This window comes from Colius striatus, chromosome Z, assembly GCF_028858725.1.
Source record: "Colius striatus isolate bColStr4 chromosome Z, bColStr4.1.hap1, whole genome shotgun sequence".
Lineage (NCBI taxonomy): Eukaryota > Metazoa > Chordata > Aves > Coliiformes > Coliidae > Colius > Colius striatus.
The window spans coordinates 85,654,821-85,675,359 of record NC_084790.1 but is presented as its reverse complement, the minus strand read 5'-3'; the positions used below and the strand labels follow the sequence as shown (position 1 = coordinate 85,675,359).

The window sequence follows — 20,539 nt, the reverse complement described above, 5'->3', positions numbered from 1 at the left end:
CCTCACTACAACCTCTTTTCATGTAACTGTAGAGAGCAATCATGTCTGCTCTCAGCCCCCTTTTCTCCACATTTAAACGTTCACAGCTCCCTCAGCCACTCCTTATAAGACCTATTCTCTAGACCCTTCACCAGATTTGTTTCCCACCTCTGGACACACTCCAGTACCTCTATGTCTTTCTTGTAGTGAGGGTGAGAGAGATGGAGACGTATGGAGAGGGCGAGATCATTGCGTCATCTGAACGAGTTATTAGCAAGAAAATGGATTAAGTCACGAAAGCTTTTCTTCTCTACTGCAACAGGGATGGGAAGAACCAGTCCATCATCGTGAGTGGTGAGTCGGGTGCTGGAAAGACAGTCTCTGCCAAATATGCCATGCGCTTCTTTGCAACCGTCGGTGGCTCTGCCAGCGAGACCAACATCGAAGCCAAGGTCCTTGCATCAAACCCAATTATGGAGGTAAAAGCTGCATAATTCCCTTTGTCCTGCTTGTGGTGGTCACAGTGTCTCTCCAGAGGTCACAAAAGCAATGAGTGCTGTAGGGGCTTGTGAGCCAGCCCTACCTTGCAGCCTCACAGCAGCCCTGAAAGTGCAGAAGTATGCTGATAGCCTCCATCTAGCCCACCCCAGCTGCCTCTCTGCTGGTCTCAAAGCTGAGCTCATGCATCCCCAGCGTGACTCCAGGAGCTGGGCTTCAACAGAGGTTACAGAGCAGAAAGCCTGAGTGTTAGTGCCAGCACCATGAATATTTTATCACCTTCATTGACCTTGTCCTTTTGCCCCTGGTCGATGTGTCCTAATCTTGTTTTATTGTACAAGCATGACATAGAAAAGGAAGGGATTAATCTATTTGGGATATTTCAGTGCAGTTTTGTTAGTTTTCTGTTGCTGTCAATCCTATGGGTGAATAACAAGTCCTGTTATAAGGAAATCCCTCCTCTGAAGGAAAAAAGATCCTTTTCTACATACAAAATGAAGGAAAAAAGTGTCTTTCGTGCCGTTGCATCATGACCAAATGGTGAAAATAAATGTCTGGGTGCCTAAATCCTATTTTCCAAACACGTTTTGGAGTCAGGGTGCCTTTATCAGTGAAGCTTCACACTGCTTTACTCCTCTCCTCATCTATCTCCTATGCCTCTGTGGAATGTGGCTGCAATAACTGGGAGTGCTTAAAAAGCATCCAAGGGAAAATTTGTAGTGCACATTGTACTTCTGTATGACCCCATAATTTTAATGCTCCTGTTTTCTTGCTTGTGTTCACTTCTGGGTGTAATTTCTAAGAGCTGGGGACAGGAAAACTGTCTGTTGGAAACTCATGAGAGTGTTACCCACATAAGAGAACTGCCTGGTTTGCAAAAATAACACGTTTAAAGTGTAAAGATGGAGTAAGAGGAATGTGCATGTTGTGAAATCGTCCTTATCCCTGAGGAGCACTGGGTTTGTGTGGCATGTATGTCCCTGCTGGGAGATGGGACAGGTATCTCAGATCTAAGAAGTGATCTAAGCACTTGAAAGAAGGTGATGATGGTTTTCTGAATGCTCAATTCCGGGAAACACAGAAGTGGTTTGGATTGGAAGGGACCTTAAAGCTCAACTAGTCCAACTGCCCTGCCATGGGCAGGGACACCTTCCACTGGCCCAGGTTGCTCCAAGCCCCATCCAACCTGCCCTTGGACACTGCCAGGGATGGGGCAGCCACAGCCTCTCTGGCCAGCCTGTGTCAGGACCTCACTGCCCTCATGCTTCTGCCCTATTTCAGTTGTAGTGTTTATTGTAGCAGTTTGAACTCTTTTATTTTCAGGGAATGGTTGTTGGGCTCTGACTGAATGGAAATGAGCGGCAATATTGTCTTTCTCTGCCCCTCCTCAATTGCTCTTTTAGCTGCCTGGTGGATTCTCATGTTTGCAGTGTTGTACCCACGATGTTTGCACATTTGCTGGACCCTCTCCTCCCTTCTGCCACTCCACGTGGCAGCCTTACATTCCCAGGAGCTGACAGGTGGATGCTGGAGAGGCAAGGAGGGGCTCTGGGTATGTCACCAAATCCATGGACTGAAGCCTGAACACCTGCAGATGTTTACAGCTGCTTGCTGCCCTCTGGCAAGGCTTTGTCACCCATGTTCCCTCCAGGAAAACTGCCAGTGTTGGCTTTGTGAACAAATGTGGAGGCGTTGTATAAGACAAACCAAAAGTGCTTTGGCTGTTGGGATATAGATGATCTCATTTCAAATACTCATTGCTGTTACATGCAATTTTTTTTCCCCTATAAAGATTCTGGAGACACTCTGTTTTCAGTGAAGAGACCTCCCCACAGTCATGCTGTTGCTCTGCCTTCTGCATCTGGGTAAAGGTTGTCTTCGAATCTTCCCGTGACCATCCATGTAACACTGGTTACAAGTTAAAAAAATGTTTGAATTTGTTTTGTGCAGGCAATTGGAAATGCTAAAACAACAAAGAATGACAACAGCAGTCGCTTTGGGAAATACATTCAGATTGGCTTCGATAAAAGATACCACATCATTGGTGCCAAGATGAGGATGTATCTGTTGGAGAAATCACGAGTTGTATTCCAGGTGAGGAGGAGTCAGGCCGTGTTTGTTTTCCCCTCCTTTTCTTTCCTTTGGAATTTAAGAGCCTGGGTCTTTTCTATGGATTGAAAAAAAGAAAAAAGCTTTACAAGTAGCTTTCCTGGTGGCTTCCAGATGTGTCTTTCAGGCTTAGTCTTTTGCAGTTGTCCTTGATGACCCCATTCTGGAGCAATATGTAGAATTGTTAGTTTGGCCTCTGGCATCTGGTTGTTCCCTCCACCTGCCTGAGGCTGGAGCCTTGAGGAGAGAGCACTGCTTCTAGCCTGGGTGCTGGGCAGGGATGGAAAGCCTTTCTCTTGGCAACTGCTGAGAATTTTACCAAACCTCATAAGAAGATGGAAAGAATGAATGACAGGCAGCAGTCTTTGGTTTTGAAGATGGAGGAGAAGGCAGGAGAGGGGCAGAGTAGGCTGATGGGCCATCTGCAGTGCCACGTCCTGTGTGTTTCTTGTGCAGGGCTCAGGAGAAGCTTTCTTGATTTGTGGTTGAGATCCAGTTCAGAAGCTCCTGCAAAATTGTCCTCACAAACAAAATAAAAACCCAGCTACAAAAATCATAGAAGCTAACAGTGTTGGGAAGCCACGAGTGTAGGCTGCCTCTTTTTACATGACTGTCAGTTTGCAATGCAGTGCTTGCTAGTTAACTTAGCCCAGTTAACACAGAGAGGTATCAGGTGCGAAGGTAAGACTGAGTTATTTTCTTTAGGAGATGAGTAGAGTACATGGAAGCACATGTGGGTCAGCACAAAGTTTAGCGCCTCCTTTCTCCCAGCTGGCAAAAGGTCCTTGTTGTCTCGTTGGCATTGAGGAGGTCTTCATGAATGGCGTCAGGGTGGCCCTGGGCTCAGAGTGGGAGCACTGCTGTAAACTCATGTTGCCTCTGCTAACTTGGCCTTTTCCCCGTAGGCAGAGGACGAGCGCAACTATCACATCTTCTACCAGCTTTGTGCCTCTGCGAGTCTCCCAGAATTCAAAGACCTTGGACTGAGTAAGTACTTTTCCCTCCTGAATAGAGGACCATTCTGGCTGAAGGACAGAGCCCAAAGGGGGGTGATGAAGGGTGCTGAGTCACGTTGGAGGCCTGTGGCCAGTGGAGTTCCACAGGGATGGGTTCTGGGGCCAGTCTTGTTCAACATAGTCATCAACCACCTTGGTGAGGGCACAGAGGGACCCTCAGCAAGTTCCCTGATGACACCAAACTGGGAGCACTGGCTGATGCACCAGAGGCTGTGCTGCCATTCAGTGAGAGCTGGGCAGGCTGAGAGTTGGGCACAGAGGAACCTGCTGAGGTTCAACAAGGGCAAGGGCAGAGTCCTGCAGCTGGGGAGGAACAACCCCCTGCACCAGCACAGGCTGGGGGTGACCTGCTGGAGAGCAGCTCTGCAGAGACAGACCTGGCAGTGCTGGGTGTTAATAAACTGACCGTGAGCAGCAACGTGCCCTCGTGGGCAAGAAGCCAATGGCAGCCTGGGGGCAGCAAGAAGAGTGTGGGCAGCAGGGCCAGGGAGGTTCTGCCACCCCTCTGCTCTGCCCTGGAGAGGCCTCATCTGGAGTCCTGCGTCTAGTTCTGGGCTCCTCAGTTCACAGGGACAGGGAACTGCTGCAGAGAGGCCAGTGCAGGGACACCAAGATGCTCAGGGCACTGGAGCATCTTCCTTCTGAGAAAAGGCTGCGGGACCTGGGGCTGTGCAGGCTGGAGGAGATTGAGGGGGCATCTCGTTAATATTTACAAATATCTCACTGGTGGGTGTCAGGAGGTTGGGGCAGCACTTTTTTTCTTTTGTACCTAGCAACAGGACAAGGGGTGATGGGATGAAGCTGCAACACAAACAGTTCCATTTAAACACAAGGAAAATCTATTTGACTGTTTTGGTGAGGGAGCCCTGGCCCAGGCTGCACAGGGAGGGTGTGGAGGCTCCTTCTCTGGAGGTTTGCAAACCCTTCTGGACACGTTCCTGTGCCCCCTGATGAAGGGGAACCTGCTTTAGCAGGAGGTTGGGCTGGATGAGCTCTGCAGGGCCCTTCCAGCACCCACCAGTCTGACATTCTGTGATTTTACCTGTGCACCGGCAGCTGCTGCCTAGGTGTGATGGCAACAGGCAGACACAATGGGTTTAGAAAGGCATTGATGAGATTGTTTGTGCCTATGTGGTGGGAGGAGGTAAAGGCAGATGAGCTTGAAGGGCTATCCCCAGTGGTGCACAGGTTTGCTCATGCTCTCTCTGGATCACCTCTTGCTACGTAAAGGTTTGTGTTGCATTGGTTGGTGCTGTGAGGCTGCTGTGAGCGCTGCTTCGGGGGTAGTAGCTGTTACTTGGTGGTATCCATGGTGGAAGAAACCTGTTTGTGTTTTAGAAACTGCATGCAGGACCACAGTGAACCACATGCCATGATAGATCAGTCTTTTAAATGAAGTATGAGTATGTGTTGGGATTGATCTGTCCAGAGTCTTGTCAGGAGCTGCTCTGTCCTTTGAATCCATGATATTTTTTCAACAGTTAACTCCTGGGATACATCCCAAACTGGGTTGTTTTTTCCCAGGATTTAGAGCAAAACCTCAGACCTGAATAAGAGCATTTGCACTTGCAGCAGAGAGGAGCTGTAATTCATTTTTTTATCTTAAATATTTGCTGTTGCTTAGAAAGACAAGCAAGGCTTGAAAACGTGCTTTTAAGTATGGCAGGTTGTGATCCCAGTGCAGAGCCTCTTGCTGCTGCAGAGTCTCACAGAGGTCTCCACTGTAGCTATGGAGACGAGGAAGATCAAGAGAGGATGCTTTCAGTTGATAGGTAATTCTGGGCTTGTGTTAATGACTTTTTGGGTCAACTCAGGCATGTTGGTCACATTACCAAGCGTTGGTGCTGAAATGGAAGCACTCCTGTTCTTGTCCTGCTGTCACCAATAAACTTTGGTGTGTTACCCAACTGTAGTCCGTACTCTGGTCTGTGACACTGAACCAGAGGAGTGGTTTGCATTAAAGGAGTTTGCCAAGGAGTAAGATAACTGCTGAGTCTGTCTAGGTGCAACCTTAATGTCTGTTCCAGGACACCCAGGTGCGAGGTGGAGGCTTTGTGTGTTTAGCAGGTGCACCAATTGTAGTGTCAAAACTGGCTCTGTAAGTCAAGGCTTGGGGTGGACCTGAGGCTCCTTTTGATCTCTGAGGGTCTCAAAATGATGTTCCTTGGATAGTGGCTTCCCAGCTGCCATCAAAGAGCTTGTGTTTGGTTGGCATGCTGACAAAAGCACATACCCTCTGAAGAGTTTCTGCTGCTGGGTTCATTTTTGCAAAGATACCCTGAGTAATGATGTTGTCCTTTGGCATCTTAAAATTCAGACATAAATTATTTCAGCCCAGTGTGGGAGATGAGTTGATGTGGCAGAGTTCCAGCTATGAAACCACCTTTTTCTTCTAGGAAACAAGTGGATCAGAGGAAATATCAGTCTTGTTCAACAAAGCTTTCTCAAAGCATCATCTGTATGTGTGGTGACTGGTAATAGTGAAGGTTGGGAGCTCCCTGCTCTCCTGGTGCCTCATCCAGGACAGCTTGATGCTGTTGTGATTGTGATTCTCGACTTCAGCATCTCAAGGCAGGCTATCTATGGCAGCAGCTGGTAGCACAGAGTGCCAGGGCCATTAGCCCACAAGGAAGCCTTCTTGGGTCATTTCTAATCAAAATTTCATGTTGTCAGTCCCTGTCAGTCTCCAGCTGTGCTTTTCTGTGCTGCTTGTGCATTTGCTGTGTCACAGTGTGCACAGGCATTGTACAGCCTCCTGCTTGTGCATTGGGCTAAATCTCAGCAATGGGAAAAGAAGCAGTTCTCACCAAAATTAAAGGCATGTATCTTTGGCATTTCCTGTGCTATCACCTTGTGAGAGCTTAGAAATCGTGTGGTTTTGCCCAGCCAGCAACGAAGCACTACAAGAGCCTCTTGCTCACTGCCCCATCTGCCCCCATCCTTCCTTTCTTCCCAGGCCCAGCTCACTGCTCCCCAGATCTCTCCCTCCTCTCCCCTCAGCGGCTCAGGGGGGCAGGGAGTGGGGGATGTGGTCAGTCTCTCACAGATGGGCTCTGCCACTTCTGTCTGCTCAGATGAGGACGACTACTGGCACTCTTCCCCTGCTCCAACATGGGATCCCTCCCACAGGACATGGCCTCCTCTAGCCATAGCCACTGCCCCTGGTGCAGGGTCTTTAATGCAAACAAATCTCAGCCTCACCAGCCCTCTCCATAGAATGCAGGGGAGTCTCTGCTCCAGCACACCTCCTCCTCTCTTCCCTCACTGACCTTGGAGGCTGCATGGTCACTTCTCTTTCCTTTGACTCTTTGCACCACCACCAGTTGGAAAAGAGGGAATGTACAACAGCAAGAAGGAGCAGGAAGAACCCTAATCTTACAGCTGCTTCTTCTTAAAATTGATCATGGAAGTGTCTAATTGGCTCAGCCCCAGCAGTGGGTCTGACTCGGAGCTGAGGAGAGTTTTGAGCAACTTCTTACAGGAGCCACCTTTACAACCCTTTCCCCGTGACAAGAAACAGCTCCACACATAACCATACCTTCCCCAAAATGTTTTAGTAGCTGCTCAGTCTCAGTGTGGGAATGGCTTCTGGGGGACAGGGCCACAGATGCTGTGCACTGCTGCTTTTTAAGGTGAGCCAGGCTCTGCCATGATCTGATGGATTACTACTGCTGTGCAGTTTTCTCTGAGTGCAGATCTGCATAATTCACTTATTTTTCTTTCTTTTGAGGGATTTTTGTTTTCATCACTGATTTGCATCAGGTTTTCTTGCTAGCCTGTATCTTGAGATCCCTAGGCAAAGTCAAACTTGTTCCCTTGTGTGTGCAGTACCTGTGTGAGTAGGAGCTGTTGTTTCTCTGTTGAGTCTTACACATACAAAGCATTATTGTTATCCTCTTTTATGTTGCAAAATGCTGGAAAACAATCTCTGAACTAACATGAGCCCAGCAGAGCAAACCAGTAAGTGTTGGCCCTTCGAAAAGTTAGATTTTAAGCTAGAAGGTAAATATGTGACTTAAATTGGGGGAGTTGATGTGCAATCTGGCGACCTTTCCAAGTCTGGTGACTCAGTTAATGATGCCTGGGCAATGGTACAAAGCAGGAATATGTCTTATTTGTAGTTAATCACAAGGTTTATGTGTTTATTAAAACCATTCATATTGAGATATAAGTATTGGAGTCAGTTATAAAAGAGACAACTTGAGGCCGAAGGAGATTCCGATGAGAATGGTTGACACTGGAGGCTGATGTCCTGGTCCCATCAACCACTGCCAGCCTTGGGTTCACGTTGCAGGGCAGCATGCAGCAATATCAGGCTGTTAATGCCATTCTCTGTCATGAGCTGGGTGATTTCCTGTGGAGTTGGGGAGGTACACCAGGCTGGATGTCGTGTCTCTGACCCCAGTCCGTATTTTCTGCCCCTTGTTCCTGATGCTCCAGCAACGAGCAGAGTTGCTGAAAACTCTCGAGTCCCAGGGCTTTGTATGCCCAAAAAAGGATTAAGTGTTTTTTTTTCTCAGGGCCTGAAAGTACAGCTAATGCAAAAGCCTGTGGGAGGGCTGGGAAGGGCTGGGCAACTTCTGGTGGCAATGAGAGTCAAAAAAAGTGAGGGTTGCAGTGATTTTAAAGGTTACCAGCAGGTTGTTGTGGAACACACAGTAGGCTGCTTTTCTCATTATTTTCAGGGTACTTAGGAAATGTGTTTATGAGTGTTAATGATTTTTCTGAGCTTTTCCTGACTAGTCACTCCTACCCGATTCAGAAGATGCTGAGAACTGATCCGGAGTTGGATGGGGAGGCTGTCCACTGCCTGGGCTCCCCAAGACCTCCGCAGGGCCAGGTCTGCTTCAGCTCTGCCAGAACTCAGCCTGCCAACCTTGGGCACATATCTTAATGGCTTTGGCCTCAAAAATGCCCTTCTTTTAAAGAGGGGCAATTGCCTGTGAAGCTTTTTAAAGTGGATATAAATCCTGCGATCTCTTCTCGTTGTGTTTCCATTTGAAATGCCTCTCAGTCTCCATAGGATTTAGCTTTGCCTCGTCTTGAGAGAACTTTGCTAAAGCAGGGGTACTCAAATGGTATAGTGCTGGCACTGTGAGTGATTCTCCATTCCCTTTGCTCCCTGGATTTAAGACATTATATGGGGAAAGTCTCTGAATTGGTCACAGATATGTAAAATGGGATAAAAAATACTGAAAGTAGTAAACTCAGTATTTTAAATGGTCTGCAGTGGTGCAGTAGAGGGGTTGTTAAAATCCTAAATATCATAGAAATGTAGAATCATAGAATGGTAGGGTTGGAAGGGACCTTTAGAGGTCATCTAGTCCAACCCCCCTGCTTCTGCAGGTCCCACCTAGATCAGGTCACACAGGAACGTGTCCAGGCGAGTCCTGAAGCCCTCCAAGGAAGGAGCCTCCACACCCTCCCTGGGCAGCCTGGGACAGGGCTGCCTCACCTCACAGGGAAATAGTTCTTCCTTATGTTTAAACGGAACCTTTTGGGTTCCAGCTTCATCCCATTACCGCTTATCCTGTTGCTAAGTACAATAGGAAAAAGTGCTCCCCCAACCTCCTGACACTCTCCATTTAGATATATGTAAATATTAATGAGCTCCCCCCTCAGTCTCCTTTTCTCCAGACTAAACAGCCCCAGGTCCCGCAGCCTTTCCTCATAAGGAAGATGTTCCAGTGCCCTGATCATCCTGGTGTCCCTGCACTGGCCTCTCTCCAGCAGTTCCCTGGATTGCTGTAGCTCTGCCCTGACTGAACTTGCTATGCATGGGGAAAGGGTTTCATCACTGCAAGAAATAACTACAGCCACTTACCAAGGTTATACTTCATCTGTTTGTGAGTAAACAATAGTTTAAAGGAGATGGATGCCCTCTGGGGATGGACAGGGAGCATCCCAGCTCATGCTCTGGGGAGCTGCTGCTTGCTAATGCATTTCTTCTGTTTCTTCTCTCCTAGCATGTGCTGAGGAGTTTTTCTACACTTCTCAGGGAGGTGACCTGTCTCTCGATGGTGTGGACGATGCTAATGATTTGGAGAAAACCAGGCATGCCTTCACCCTGCTCGGTAAGGGTGTGCTCTGCTTGGAGTCTTCCCAGCAGAGGTCACTTGCAAACGTTTTCTGTATGTTGCCTGAATTATATGACCCTCCTGTAGCACTGAGAGGTGTAAATCCAAGTCTCTGTTGGCCCATATGGCTCTACCTTGTTATTTAGTATGAGCTGTAGCAGTGTTTCTTTGTGAAGTGGCAATGAAATGGAAAAGGACAATGAATTTAAGAGAAACCTAAATAAACTGTTCTGGAGCCAAAGCTTTAACTTGTTGTTTTTCACCCTATTAACAAGCAGGATAAGAGCTATTATTCTGCAGTTCAATCTATGTGTGGGTTGAGGGATGATGTCACTCCTCAGACCTTCACAGTTTTGTACCAAGTAGCTGATTCCTGGGAATAATGAGCTGAGTCCATCCCTGCTGTGCAGAGTCCACGTTTGCATGGCCAACTCCGAACGCCACAGCTGCACCAACCACCTGTGTGTGCTGCAGCTGAACAGCGCTGAAAACCAGCAGAGACTGTTGGAAAGGAAAAGCAGTTTTTGCAGGGGAAAAACATTGCCAGTTTATTAATATTTGTCTGAAACTAAGTTTTTAAAATCCTGTTAGGTCTCCATGCCTCTGCATTTTCATTTCATATGTTGGGAGAGGAGCTCATGTTGTTCAGAGCTGGCTGTATCAAATCTCCCTGAGCAGCTATGTTGCAGCTGCTGTGACATGCCAGCAGTGAGCTTGGGGACTCATTTCAGTCATTATAAATGCAAGTGTTTCCCCAAAATCTGTCATCTTCATGTTTTAGCTGGGCTTGATCTCTTATTCTTTGGGGTTACAGCTGGGTCTTGTCTTTACCCTCCTCTTATCCACCTTGTGTGACTTCTAACTATTAACTACTCAAAAAAAAGTATCTGCCTCTTTCTCCAGGCTTTCCCACAGGACTGTAATCCCCAGGGAACTCTTTCCCCAGCCCCTTGCCATGTGTAGGCTCTCTTGATCCCCTTTCCTGCTTCCCCACATAGACTTTCTTTCTCCTTGCTGGCTTCTGTGAAGCACTGTGCAAGCATCTTCCTCTGCTGACAATGTTATGATGTTTCCTTGCTCTTCACATGCTTCTTCTGGCTCTGCCTTTCCTAGTTTTCCTTCAGTGTTTCTCAGCTCTGTCTGTTTCTGTTCAGGGCCTGGTGAAATTGTTGCTACACTTCCTAGTCTTGCCTTTTTACGTGTAACAACGAGAACTCATATTTATCTGCAAATTCCTACCCTAGCCAGGCTTAACTCCAATTAAGAGAGCCAAGCAACAGCAGAGCACTGCTCCTTTAGTAACCTTGAAACATTTGTCACTGTGCTGATAACAGAAAAGTCCCGAGAGAGAGAAAGGGAAGCTCTTGATAATTCAGAAACCAGCAGGTGATGTCTCAGACCTTGGGTGGATAATTAGGACACCAGTGCTGAACACAAAAGGGGCACAGAAACCCAGTTGGGATTGTAAAAATGCAAGATAAGGCAAGAAAGCCACGTGCAGGCTGCTGCTGAGCAAAGCTCAAGCTGGGAATGCCTGCAAAAGCCTGCCAGAAAAACAGATAAATCGATAATGTCTTACAGCCCCTGTGAAGACCCACAACATGTAGCTCCTGTTGAGACACCGGGGACTGTAAAACAGAGCTCCATATCTCCTCCCTGGTGACTTGCTGTACCCAGCTGTAGCACCAGCCTGGAGGCTTGTGCATGCTGTGCATGGCTTTAATTTTTCTCTTCTGTTTATGGGAACTGGCAGTAAGTTGTGGTTTCTGTGCTTCAGCTGTCAGCAAGATCTTGTCACCAAAATGGGGGCTAAACTCCTTAAGAGCAGTGTGGCATGAAGCAGCAGCGTTGCTTTATTGCAGCGCCGGGTGCACAGGGGATCGCTCCACCCAACCTGCACCCTGACAAGTGAAACAACACTCCCTATGGAGCTGACAGAGAATCAAAGCAACAATCTCACTCTAGGCACTCTGTGGCCTTGCTGAAATTCTTTTGAAGTTGTTTGTCTGCTTAGTCCCACAATCTATATCCACAACATAACTGATTGCTGTGATCAGGCTCCCCCTCTAAGCCCAGACTGGTTCTGAAGGCCTCCTGCTCACAGGTGTCTGCACAACAGATAAACACTGGCACTTTTAAACACCCTTAACTCTTTGCTTGCATTTTCAACTCAAAGTCCAAACCATTCCTGTGTAAAATAGCAAGTGAGGACATGGAGTTGGGGTCTATAAGTGAGAAATCTCTAAAGTCTGGTATCGGTCTCACTGTTGGGTTACGATCACAGAGAAGCAGCTCCTTGTTCTATAAAAGCCACAGAGCCCCTATAGCTCTGATCCTCTTTGATCATTATGGAGGAACATCCATGGTTTTCTGCACGTTCACAACAGTATTAAACCCATCTGTGGTAAGATTACTTTGATACAACCATTAGAGGTAAAGAGGAGCTCCTCTCACAGCCTCCGCTGTCGTCTTTTAATGATGTTACTGAGAGTTTATGGTGAGTTTATTGTGAGAAGTGTGAAAACTCTGAGAACCACAAGCCTGGGAAGGAAATCAGACACTGCAAGTGTTTTCAAATCAATTGCAGATCACAGTTTTCTGTTGTGACAATCGGCTATCAATTGTTCCCATAGGAGTCAAGGAGTCTCATCAGATGACCATTTTTAGGATAATTGCTGCCATTCTGCACCTAGGGAACTTGGAATTCGATGCAGAACGAGACAGCGATGCCTGTAGTGTGTCGGTAGGTCACCAGCAAGGGTGGGGCATGTGGGGAAAGGCCATTGTATGCCCATATATTGGGCCACACTGGATATGTTGGGCTTTGCAGCAGTGTCCTTTGGCCCTTTTCCTCCTGGTTTTCGTTGCTTTTTCTGAAAACACATTGTGATTTCCTGGTTGCTTTGGGGTTTTTTTTTGCTCTGGGAGATAGTGCATTATTTCTCCTCTGTAGCCAGGCTGAAAGCAAGCTGGTTCAAAGCTTTCTTACCACCTTATGTCCCAACCCATCTTTAACTCCTCTAGAGTACTGAGGGAATGCTGACTCCCAGCAGCAGAAGGTGTGATGCTCAGCAACCACTCTGCTACAGGCAAAGCTACAAAGCTGCTGCGTGTAACGTGGCCATCCAGTATCTGAAGGAGCGCCACACAGTTAATTAGCAAGAAAAAAATAGGACTAAAAGTGCCTTAGTGGCCTTTTTTTCTGGTTTTGTGTTTGTTCAGGGGGAAAAAAAGAGACAATTATATGGAAAACAGAATTGTCACTGCATCCCAGACTGGGCTGTTTGTTTGTAATTAAAGTATTAAAATGGGTTCTACACACAGTTTTAGTGTTACCCTTGAGATAATGTGGTGCTCAGTTAGTTAGATGCTGGGGGTAATTTGTTTGGTATTTGGCGACGTGGATGTGTGAAAATGGACTTCTCTGACCGTGTTGAGCTCTGTAATGGAGCTGATGTTGTTTAATTACCTTCAGATGTAATTGCATGGTATTAAATCAAACCTGTTATGACTTTGAATCCGTGGTCAAAAAGGTATCATAGCAATAAAGCATCCTGGAGGTCTTCTGAAATGCGTCTTTCTCTCCATCCCCAAACTCATCCGTCTCCTATATTGCACATATCTAACTGGAAACAATTTATTTCCTTTGGATATGTATTATTAGATGGAAGAAAAGGAAATTGATTTCTCATTGTCCACAAGGCAGTACCTGCTATCAGCATAATAGAAACTCAGAACTGTGTTGTCTTGGTTTGAGGGAGGGGAAAAAAACCACAGTGCACCAGAGGAAATTAAGTTCACCTTTCAGCTTATTGGTCATGCAGAACACAAGGTGTTCTGGCAATGCACTGTCTGCAACTTGGCTATTCAAAATGGAATTAATTTATAAGTGGCATGACATAGTGACATCCCCTAAACTTTAACTTAAGGCTTAGTTAAGGCTGCTCTGAGAGAGTGTGTAGTTGCAGCTTGTGGGGTAAAGCAGAGACTGCTCTTTGCTGTTGGCAGCCACAGTGGAAATTGACTCATTGTGGAAACGGAGACCTTAAGGTTAGCCAAAGCAGAGCAAAGTGATAGAGTATAGTTGTGTTCAGAGCTCTGTATGAGCTGTTTCACCCATGTCTGTGAAGATTAGCACAACTGGGTGAGAGCTCATTGCTCTTCTGTTTCCTACCAACCACAGAGTAACACGATGTTTGTCGAGACAGTTACAGAACGCTGCTCATTTCTTGCAGCGACTTGGGAGCTCAGTGTTGTAACTCCCGTTTCGGAGTGTCACCAACCTGCTGACTCTGCTTCTCATTACTCCCAGAGCGAGGACAAGCACTTGAAGAACTTCTGTGACTTGCTGGGGGTGGAGCACAGCCAGATGCAGCACTGGCTTTGCCACCGCAAGCTTGTCACCAGCACCGAGACCTACATAAAGAACATGTCGGTGCAGCAAGTGGTGAACGCCAGGAACGCTCTGGCCAAGCACATCTACGCCCAGCTCTTCACCTGGATCGTGCACCGCATCAACAAGGCCCTGCACACCACTGTCAAGCAGCACTCCTTCATCGGCGTGCTCGATATCTACGGGTAGGCACGCTTTCTCCTTTTAAGGCTCTTTAATTGGTCCCTTCTCATTTGTTTCACCCTTCTCTCAATGACCTTGGCTTGTGGGAGGTGATGGGATTAGTGGAAAGGGATGTGAAAAAAGTGCAGGCATGTGTGGTTAGAGGTTTTGATCCTCCTTTGGGTTGTGTAACCCTGACCTTGAGACAGCAGCTCTGTTTGAGCACTGGCTTTTGGGATTTAACCCCCCATGCTGTTCCCATTTGGGGTTTCTATCCCCTGTGCTGTTTAAAGGATCAAGCTTAAAGATGAGCTAGGGATAAAGGCACTGATGTGGAGACCAAAGGCTGTGCTTGACTCTGCCTGGACTTCCTGTGGGGTTTGAGGAAACTGCTTTGGTTCTTCAGCTGTGAAACTGCTGCTGCGTGGCCTGTGTGCAGTGAGAACCTTTCCACTTTGGGAAGCTGTGATGAGGTGGTAAGGTGCAAAAAACTCTGCCATAATTGAGGGCAAGGCTTGCAGGCTGCAACCTCAAGGACAATGAACTGCTTTAATTTGGCCTAGATGCTCGTTACTGTCCAGTCTGTCATCTTGGTGCTTGAGTGCTGGTAGAAAAAAGAAGGTAAGAGTCGTCTGTGAAGTGCTGCAAAGAAGCAGAAGATGGAGGAGAAAGGAAGGGATCTTGTCAGTTCTGGGGTGGAAAAGGAAAGAAGTCCTCTGGGCTTAGGTTTACCCCTCCACTCCTTCCAAACCATCCCTTTCCCATCTCTCCAAGGAGTGGGGACAAGAGAGAAGTCACAGGTTGCCCAGAGAAGTAATAGACACCCCATCCCTGGAAACATTTCAGGTCAGGTTGGATGGGGGTCTGGGCAATGTGGTTTAGTGGAAGGTGTCCCTGATCATGGCTGGGGAATTGGACTAGAAGGCATTTAAAGGTCCCTTCTGTGGTTCCAAGTGGGACAGCAGTGACCTGCTGTGCTCTCTTATTATATTAAAATGCTCAGTTGCTACTGTTTCAGAGAGAAAGGTGGGATGGACGAGTTGTAGCTGCTCCAGGAATCAGTCCCTGACCCTGTGCAATTCTCTGCTTGCTCAATCCCAAACCTCGTGTCATGTCAGACTCCATGTAAGGTCTGTCAGATCTAGGTGAACTTCAGGTACAGGACCCAAAGCTGTTCTGGGTCAGCTGCTGAAAGCTTTTATGCCTATAATACCTACAGTTACTGGATCATGTATATAAAACCTCCCATGGGGTTTCTAGAGCTGCTGCTGGTGGGGATGCTGATTTTAACGGCTGCTGGACAGCTGCAGTATCAGAAGGGCTGACAGAAGTCAGTGCTGGAACATAGTCACAGCCCACTGCCTGCTCACCTCCATCAGCATCTGCTGCCGTAAGGCAAAGTCTACAGGAACAGTTACATCCAGTATGATGAGAATGAAACCCTCTTTGGTTTGGAATTTCAGTGGGATGGCTTGAAATGGTGAAGGTTCTGTCAGAGGTTTGCAAGTGTCTGTCCTCAGTAGATAGGACAGCACCTGAAAGTTCTTAAACAATCAGCTGGGGCTAGCACAGTCTGTTCTAAACACTGCATGAGATGGAAAAGCTGTTCCCTGTAGGTGTCCTTACAGACAGAGATTTCTGCAGGCTGGGATATGATAAATAAAGCTTTGAGAGGGAGCTGTGTGGAAGTTAGTGGGTCAGTGCAGAAGACTGGATGTCTGAGTTAGAAAACCAGACAGTCTTTCAGAATCCTGAATAAAAGGAGTCTTGAGGATAACACTCATGAAAGATTAAACTGGGCTTGAAAACCTGCTAGTGTGGAAGAAAACCTCCCTTAGCTGCAAGTCTCGTGTGCCTCATGTCCAGTGTGTGTGCCAGCTGATGCTTTTACAGCTCTGCTGTCACTGTAGGGTATAGCAGGGTTTTTTTCCACAGGGACCCAGAGGTCCTGTCGAGAGTGTCCATGCTCCAGGCTGTGATGCTTCTGTGTGAGTCTGGTCTCCTAAAGAGACTCTAAATCCCTTTGAGAACAGGGCATTGCTGTATAAATGCTGAGTAATTAACAGTGCAGGGACTTGGGGTGCAGATGACATAACTCTCTGCAGTCCCTGAATGTGGTTTGGTTCCCCAAACTGGGGTTAATTTGAGGATTTTAATGCATTCCTCCAAATACTGGATTAATTTTCTTCTCCTCAAAATGTCTGGGGTTGTTTCTTTTTCCTTTGGGAGAGAAATTAAGCTAGAAAGGCAGGAGGCCTGCGAGCAGCCTTCCTTGCAGACCCCTGATGTCCCAAGAGCACCTCTGTTTTGGTGCTTCTGGGGGAGAACTGTCCCCATGGGTGGGATCTTTAGGGACAAGGTCCAAACCAAGGGTGCAGAGGCCGTGACATTTGTCTCCTGATTCTGTAATGCCTGACTCCCCATCCTTAATTCTGTATTAACATTGAAGTAAGAGGATGCAGTGATAAAAGCCTTGATGTGTTTATTGAAAGTGCATCCTTTGCTGTAGAGGCAGTCTGTCTGAGGAGTGGCTTCATGTGGTATTCCAGGACTTGGTGGGGACGCCTTGTTCTTCCTCTCTTTGCCATGTGAAGGGAAGTGTGAACACCCAAGTGGCCAGCTGTATGCTGGACTTATTTATGAACTTTAAATATTTCAGTATAAGCCCTGGTGCTGCAGTGGATTTAAGAGATACCAGCAGTATAGGAAACAGCAGTACAGCTTGAATGCAATGTTTGCTCACCTAACATCTGCTCTCAAGAGCTGTCCCCAAGCAGCATTGTCCCTTCTGGGAGCCACGATGATGGGTTGGAATGGTAAATAGGCACGTTTTTTCACTATGATTTAGTGCAACAAAATGGAGAGAAACTAAATGGTTTGCTTTTCCCATTAGGATGTCACAGAATCCCTGAATGATGGGGGTGGAAGGGCCCTGCAGAGCTCCCCCAGCCCAAACCCCTGCTAAAGCAGGTTCTCCTCGCTCAGGAGGCACAGGAACATGACCAAGAGAAGGAGCCTCCACACCCTCCCTGAGAAGCCTGGGCCAAGGCTCTCTCACCTCATCACCAAAGGAGTTTCTCCTCCTGTGGCAGTGCAGCCCCCCTGCCAGACCAGGACCAGCTAGAGTAGGGCACACAGGAGCTCATTCAGCTGGGTTTGAATGTCTCCAGAGACAGCCCATCTGGGCAGCCCCTTCCAGTGCTTTTTCACCTCAGCAGGGAAGATGTTTTTGTTTGTATTTCTTTGGAACCTCTTTTGTTCCTGCTTGTACCCATTTCCCCTTGTCCTGTCATTGGCCATCACTGAGAGCAGCCTGGCTCCATCCTCCTATCACCCACCCTTTACATGTTTGTATACATTAATGAAGTCACCCCTCAGTCTCCTCTTCTCCAAGCTCAAGAGCCCCAGCTCCCTCAGCCTTTCATCAGAAGGGAGATGCTCCACTCCCTTAATGCTTCACTCCCTGTATAAGGTTCTCCTCAGCCTTCTCTTCTCCAAGATGAACAGTCCCAGGTCTCACAGCCTTTCCTTATCAGAGAGACTTTCCAGTTCTTTGATCGTCTTGGTGTCCCTGCACTGGCCTCTCTGCAGCAGTTCGCTGTCCCTCTGGAGCTGGGGAGCCCAGAACTGGACACAGGACTCCAGATGAGGCCTCACCAGGGCAGAGCAGAGGGGGAGAAGAACCTCCCTTGACCTACTGGCCTAAAGCTGTTGTTCTTCTTCAGAGAAGAAACAGCCATACAGGTTTTCATTCTGTTGTAGTATAAAGGCCTGAAAGGATTCTTCTGCAGGATATGTGTCCTGTGGAGATAGAAATAGGGAGTTTAATGATGTTTTTCAGTGTAACTGCAGTTCTTCAAGTACTCATTACGGCATTTTTTGTTCTCTCACCCATTCCAAACCTGTGTTGTTGTTGGCAGAGGTTTGCTGCTAATCTTTCTGTGTGGTCACTGACTGTGTCTTCTGGACTGATGCTGCAGGACTGGAGGCATGTGAAGCACAAGATTCAGCCCTCCAATATACTTTTATCATCTCTGTTAGTGCTTTAAACCTGTGGCTTGCTAATAGAAGCATTTCTGTTCCCATTGTGCATCCACATGCCCGTCCCTTAAGAACTTTGGCCTTTTATCCTTTTCCAGTAATAAAAGTGTTTTGTATTTCAGCTATAATATGTCATGGTTCACAATGTAAACTTCCTCATTACACTCTTAGTGTTTTTGTCCTTCACTGTTTGTTGCATTGGGTGTTGTCTTTTAGAGCAATGTTGTCACCTGTTTTGGTTTTGGCTAATTTTTTCACTGTGTTAAACTTCTTTGTGTTGGTACATGTTTTGCTCTGATGTAGTGGTATTGTCTGTCTTAATTAACTGTCATTTTTGATATGGTGGTTCTTGACAAGTTCTATGATTTTTTCTATATTTTTACTTCATAATTTTAGGCTTTCTTTCTACCCAATGGTCTTCTTTACCTAGAAGTTTTTCCCAATGTTACTTGAATTCATAATGTTTGACTCTCTTTGAATTGTTTCCATGCAACTTGATCTTCTATTTGCTGATCAGTTTATTATCACCCAGCACTCCCAGGTCTCTCTCTGCAGAGCTGCTCTCCAGCAGGTCACCCCCAGCCTGTCCTGGTGCAGGGGGTTGTTCCCAGCTGCAGGACTCTGCACTTGTCCTTGTTGACCCTGAGGAGGTTCCTCTCTGCCCAACTCTCAAGTTGGTCGAGATCCCGCTGAATGGCAGCACAGCCTCTGGTGAATCAGCCAGTGCTCCATCCTAGTGCAGTCACTTTGTGTGGGTAGGACCCTTTGGTGAGGGTATGCGTGGAGCTGGCGGCCAAACTGTTCCATCAGTTAGCAAGTTGCAGTTTCAGAGTCCTTAATTAGGTACTTCATGAAATCTCCCTTAGAGTTGATGTTGTACAGCTGCTCTGCCCCTGGCTGGCACTCACAGAGAGGGTTCATAAATCACATCTGGTATCTCTGAAGTGGATAAATAGTTTCCACTCCTATATCTTTTTCTCTTGTACGCTTCCTCTCATTGTGTTTTTGTGCTGTGCCTTTTCTGAGTCCTTTTTAATTAAAGCTTTCTTGCCCTATTGCTCTGATAATGAACCTGCAGGAGTTCGTGTTTCCACAGAGTCCTGTGAAAGTTACGTCCCTTTACTTGCAAGAGCTGAAGAGCAGTGATCTGCTCGGCATGGCAGCCATGAAACCAAGATCAAGCACAGTGGGAGCTCTTCAAGGACGTAGCCACGAGTTAATATTAAACGTTTGTCAGTACCAGACACCAGATTGTTAAGGACTGAAAAGCTCAGTTTCTGCGGCGGGGGTGGACTGAGCATCTTCTGCTCATCATGGGTTGCACTGGCTCTGGGAACAACCTCAGCCCTGGGACAAGAATGATCCAAGGTTTCCTCAAGGGCTGTGGGGCTGATAAAAGCACAAAAGGTTATCCTTTAGTTCTCCTCTTTTAATTTTGAGTTACCTTTCCCCAAAGACTCGGGCATTTTGTACAGTGAGGCCATTACCACCTGGCAGCTGCATTACATGGATAGCAGCCAGGGCGTCCTCAGAAAGTACCAGAAATACCTACTTTTTTAGGAGAGTGGGAAAAAAAAGGGGGGGGGGGTTCATCTGTTTAATGCCTTAAGACTGTTCTGTTACCTGAGCAATTATTTCACCATGCATTTATCATTACAGCAGCTTACTCGTTATGCACACGGAGCTTCGCCACTTCTTCGCTTAGCTTAATCCTTAGTCGTGTGTCAAAAGACTTTTCCATCTCCCCCCTTTCCAACTGTGCCTTAGAAATAGAAATACCATAGTTCCCCGTGGTAGCTGAGAAATGTCCTTTTTGTTTTTTAAGAGAAAGCCCAGCTCCCTGAGCCTGCCCCTGGATGTCACGTGCTGCAGCCCCGACCACCCCAGGGGCTTTGATGGCTCTCTGCTCCTTGCCTGCAGTTTGTGTTATTAAAACTGCTTATTTTTTCTTTTCTAATCGTGTCTAGGAAGCTGTTTTGTAGTTGGGCAGTGGCCCATGGAGGGGTGGGATAATGTTTCTGCGAGGAGAGCTTTGGAAACCACGTTAAGGAGAGGGATGACTGAGACCCCAACACCAAACTCCCTGTAAGGAGCGTGTTGGAATTGGAGCTGAAAGCACCATTTCTTCCTCTGCCTTCCAGAAGTTGCTTGCTCACTTGCACTAATTTTTGTGCTGTCAGAGATGCAATACAGAGGGCTGTAATTATGATAGTAGTACCTTCTTTTTCTGCTCTATTGAGTTGCATTAAAAACACCATGTTGGG

The 20,539-nt window shown here is 47.1% G+C and overlaps 1 protein-coding gene across 2 annotated transcripts in view; it reads left to right on the top strand.

The window, feature by feature from the left end:
• Positions 1 to 20,539, top strand: part of MYO5B (myosin VB) — a 167,976-nt gene that overhangs the window by 58,423 nt on the left and 89,014 nt on the right. Inside the window, exons 5-10 of one of the 2 annotated variants that reach the window (XM_062017888.1) lie at positions 302 to 458; positions 2,428 to 2,571; positions 3,492 to 3,573; positions 9,569 to 9,676; positions 12,313 to 12,422; positions 13,992 to 14,257. In XM_062017888.1, the coding sequence (XP_061873872.1) occupies positions 302 to 458; positions 2,428 to 2,571; positions 3,492 to 3,573; positions 9,569 to 9,676; positions 12,313 to 12,422; positions 13,992 to 14,257 (867 nt within the window). The remainder of the gene's footprint in view (positions 1 to 301; positions 459 to 2,427; positions 2,572 to 3,491; positions 3,574 to 9,568; positions 9,677 to 12,312; positions 12,423 to 13,991; positions 14,258 to 20,539) is intronic. The other variant, XM_062017889.1, reaches the window with a different exon arrangement.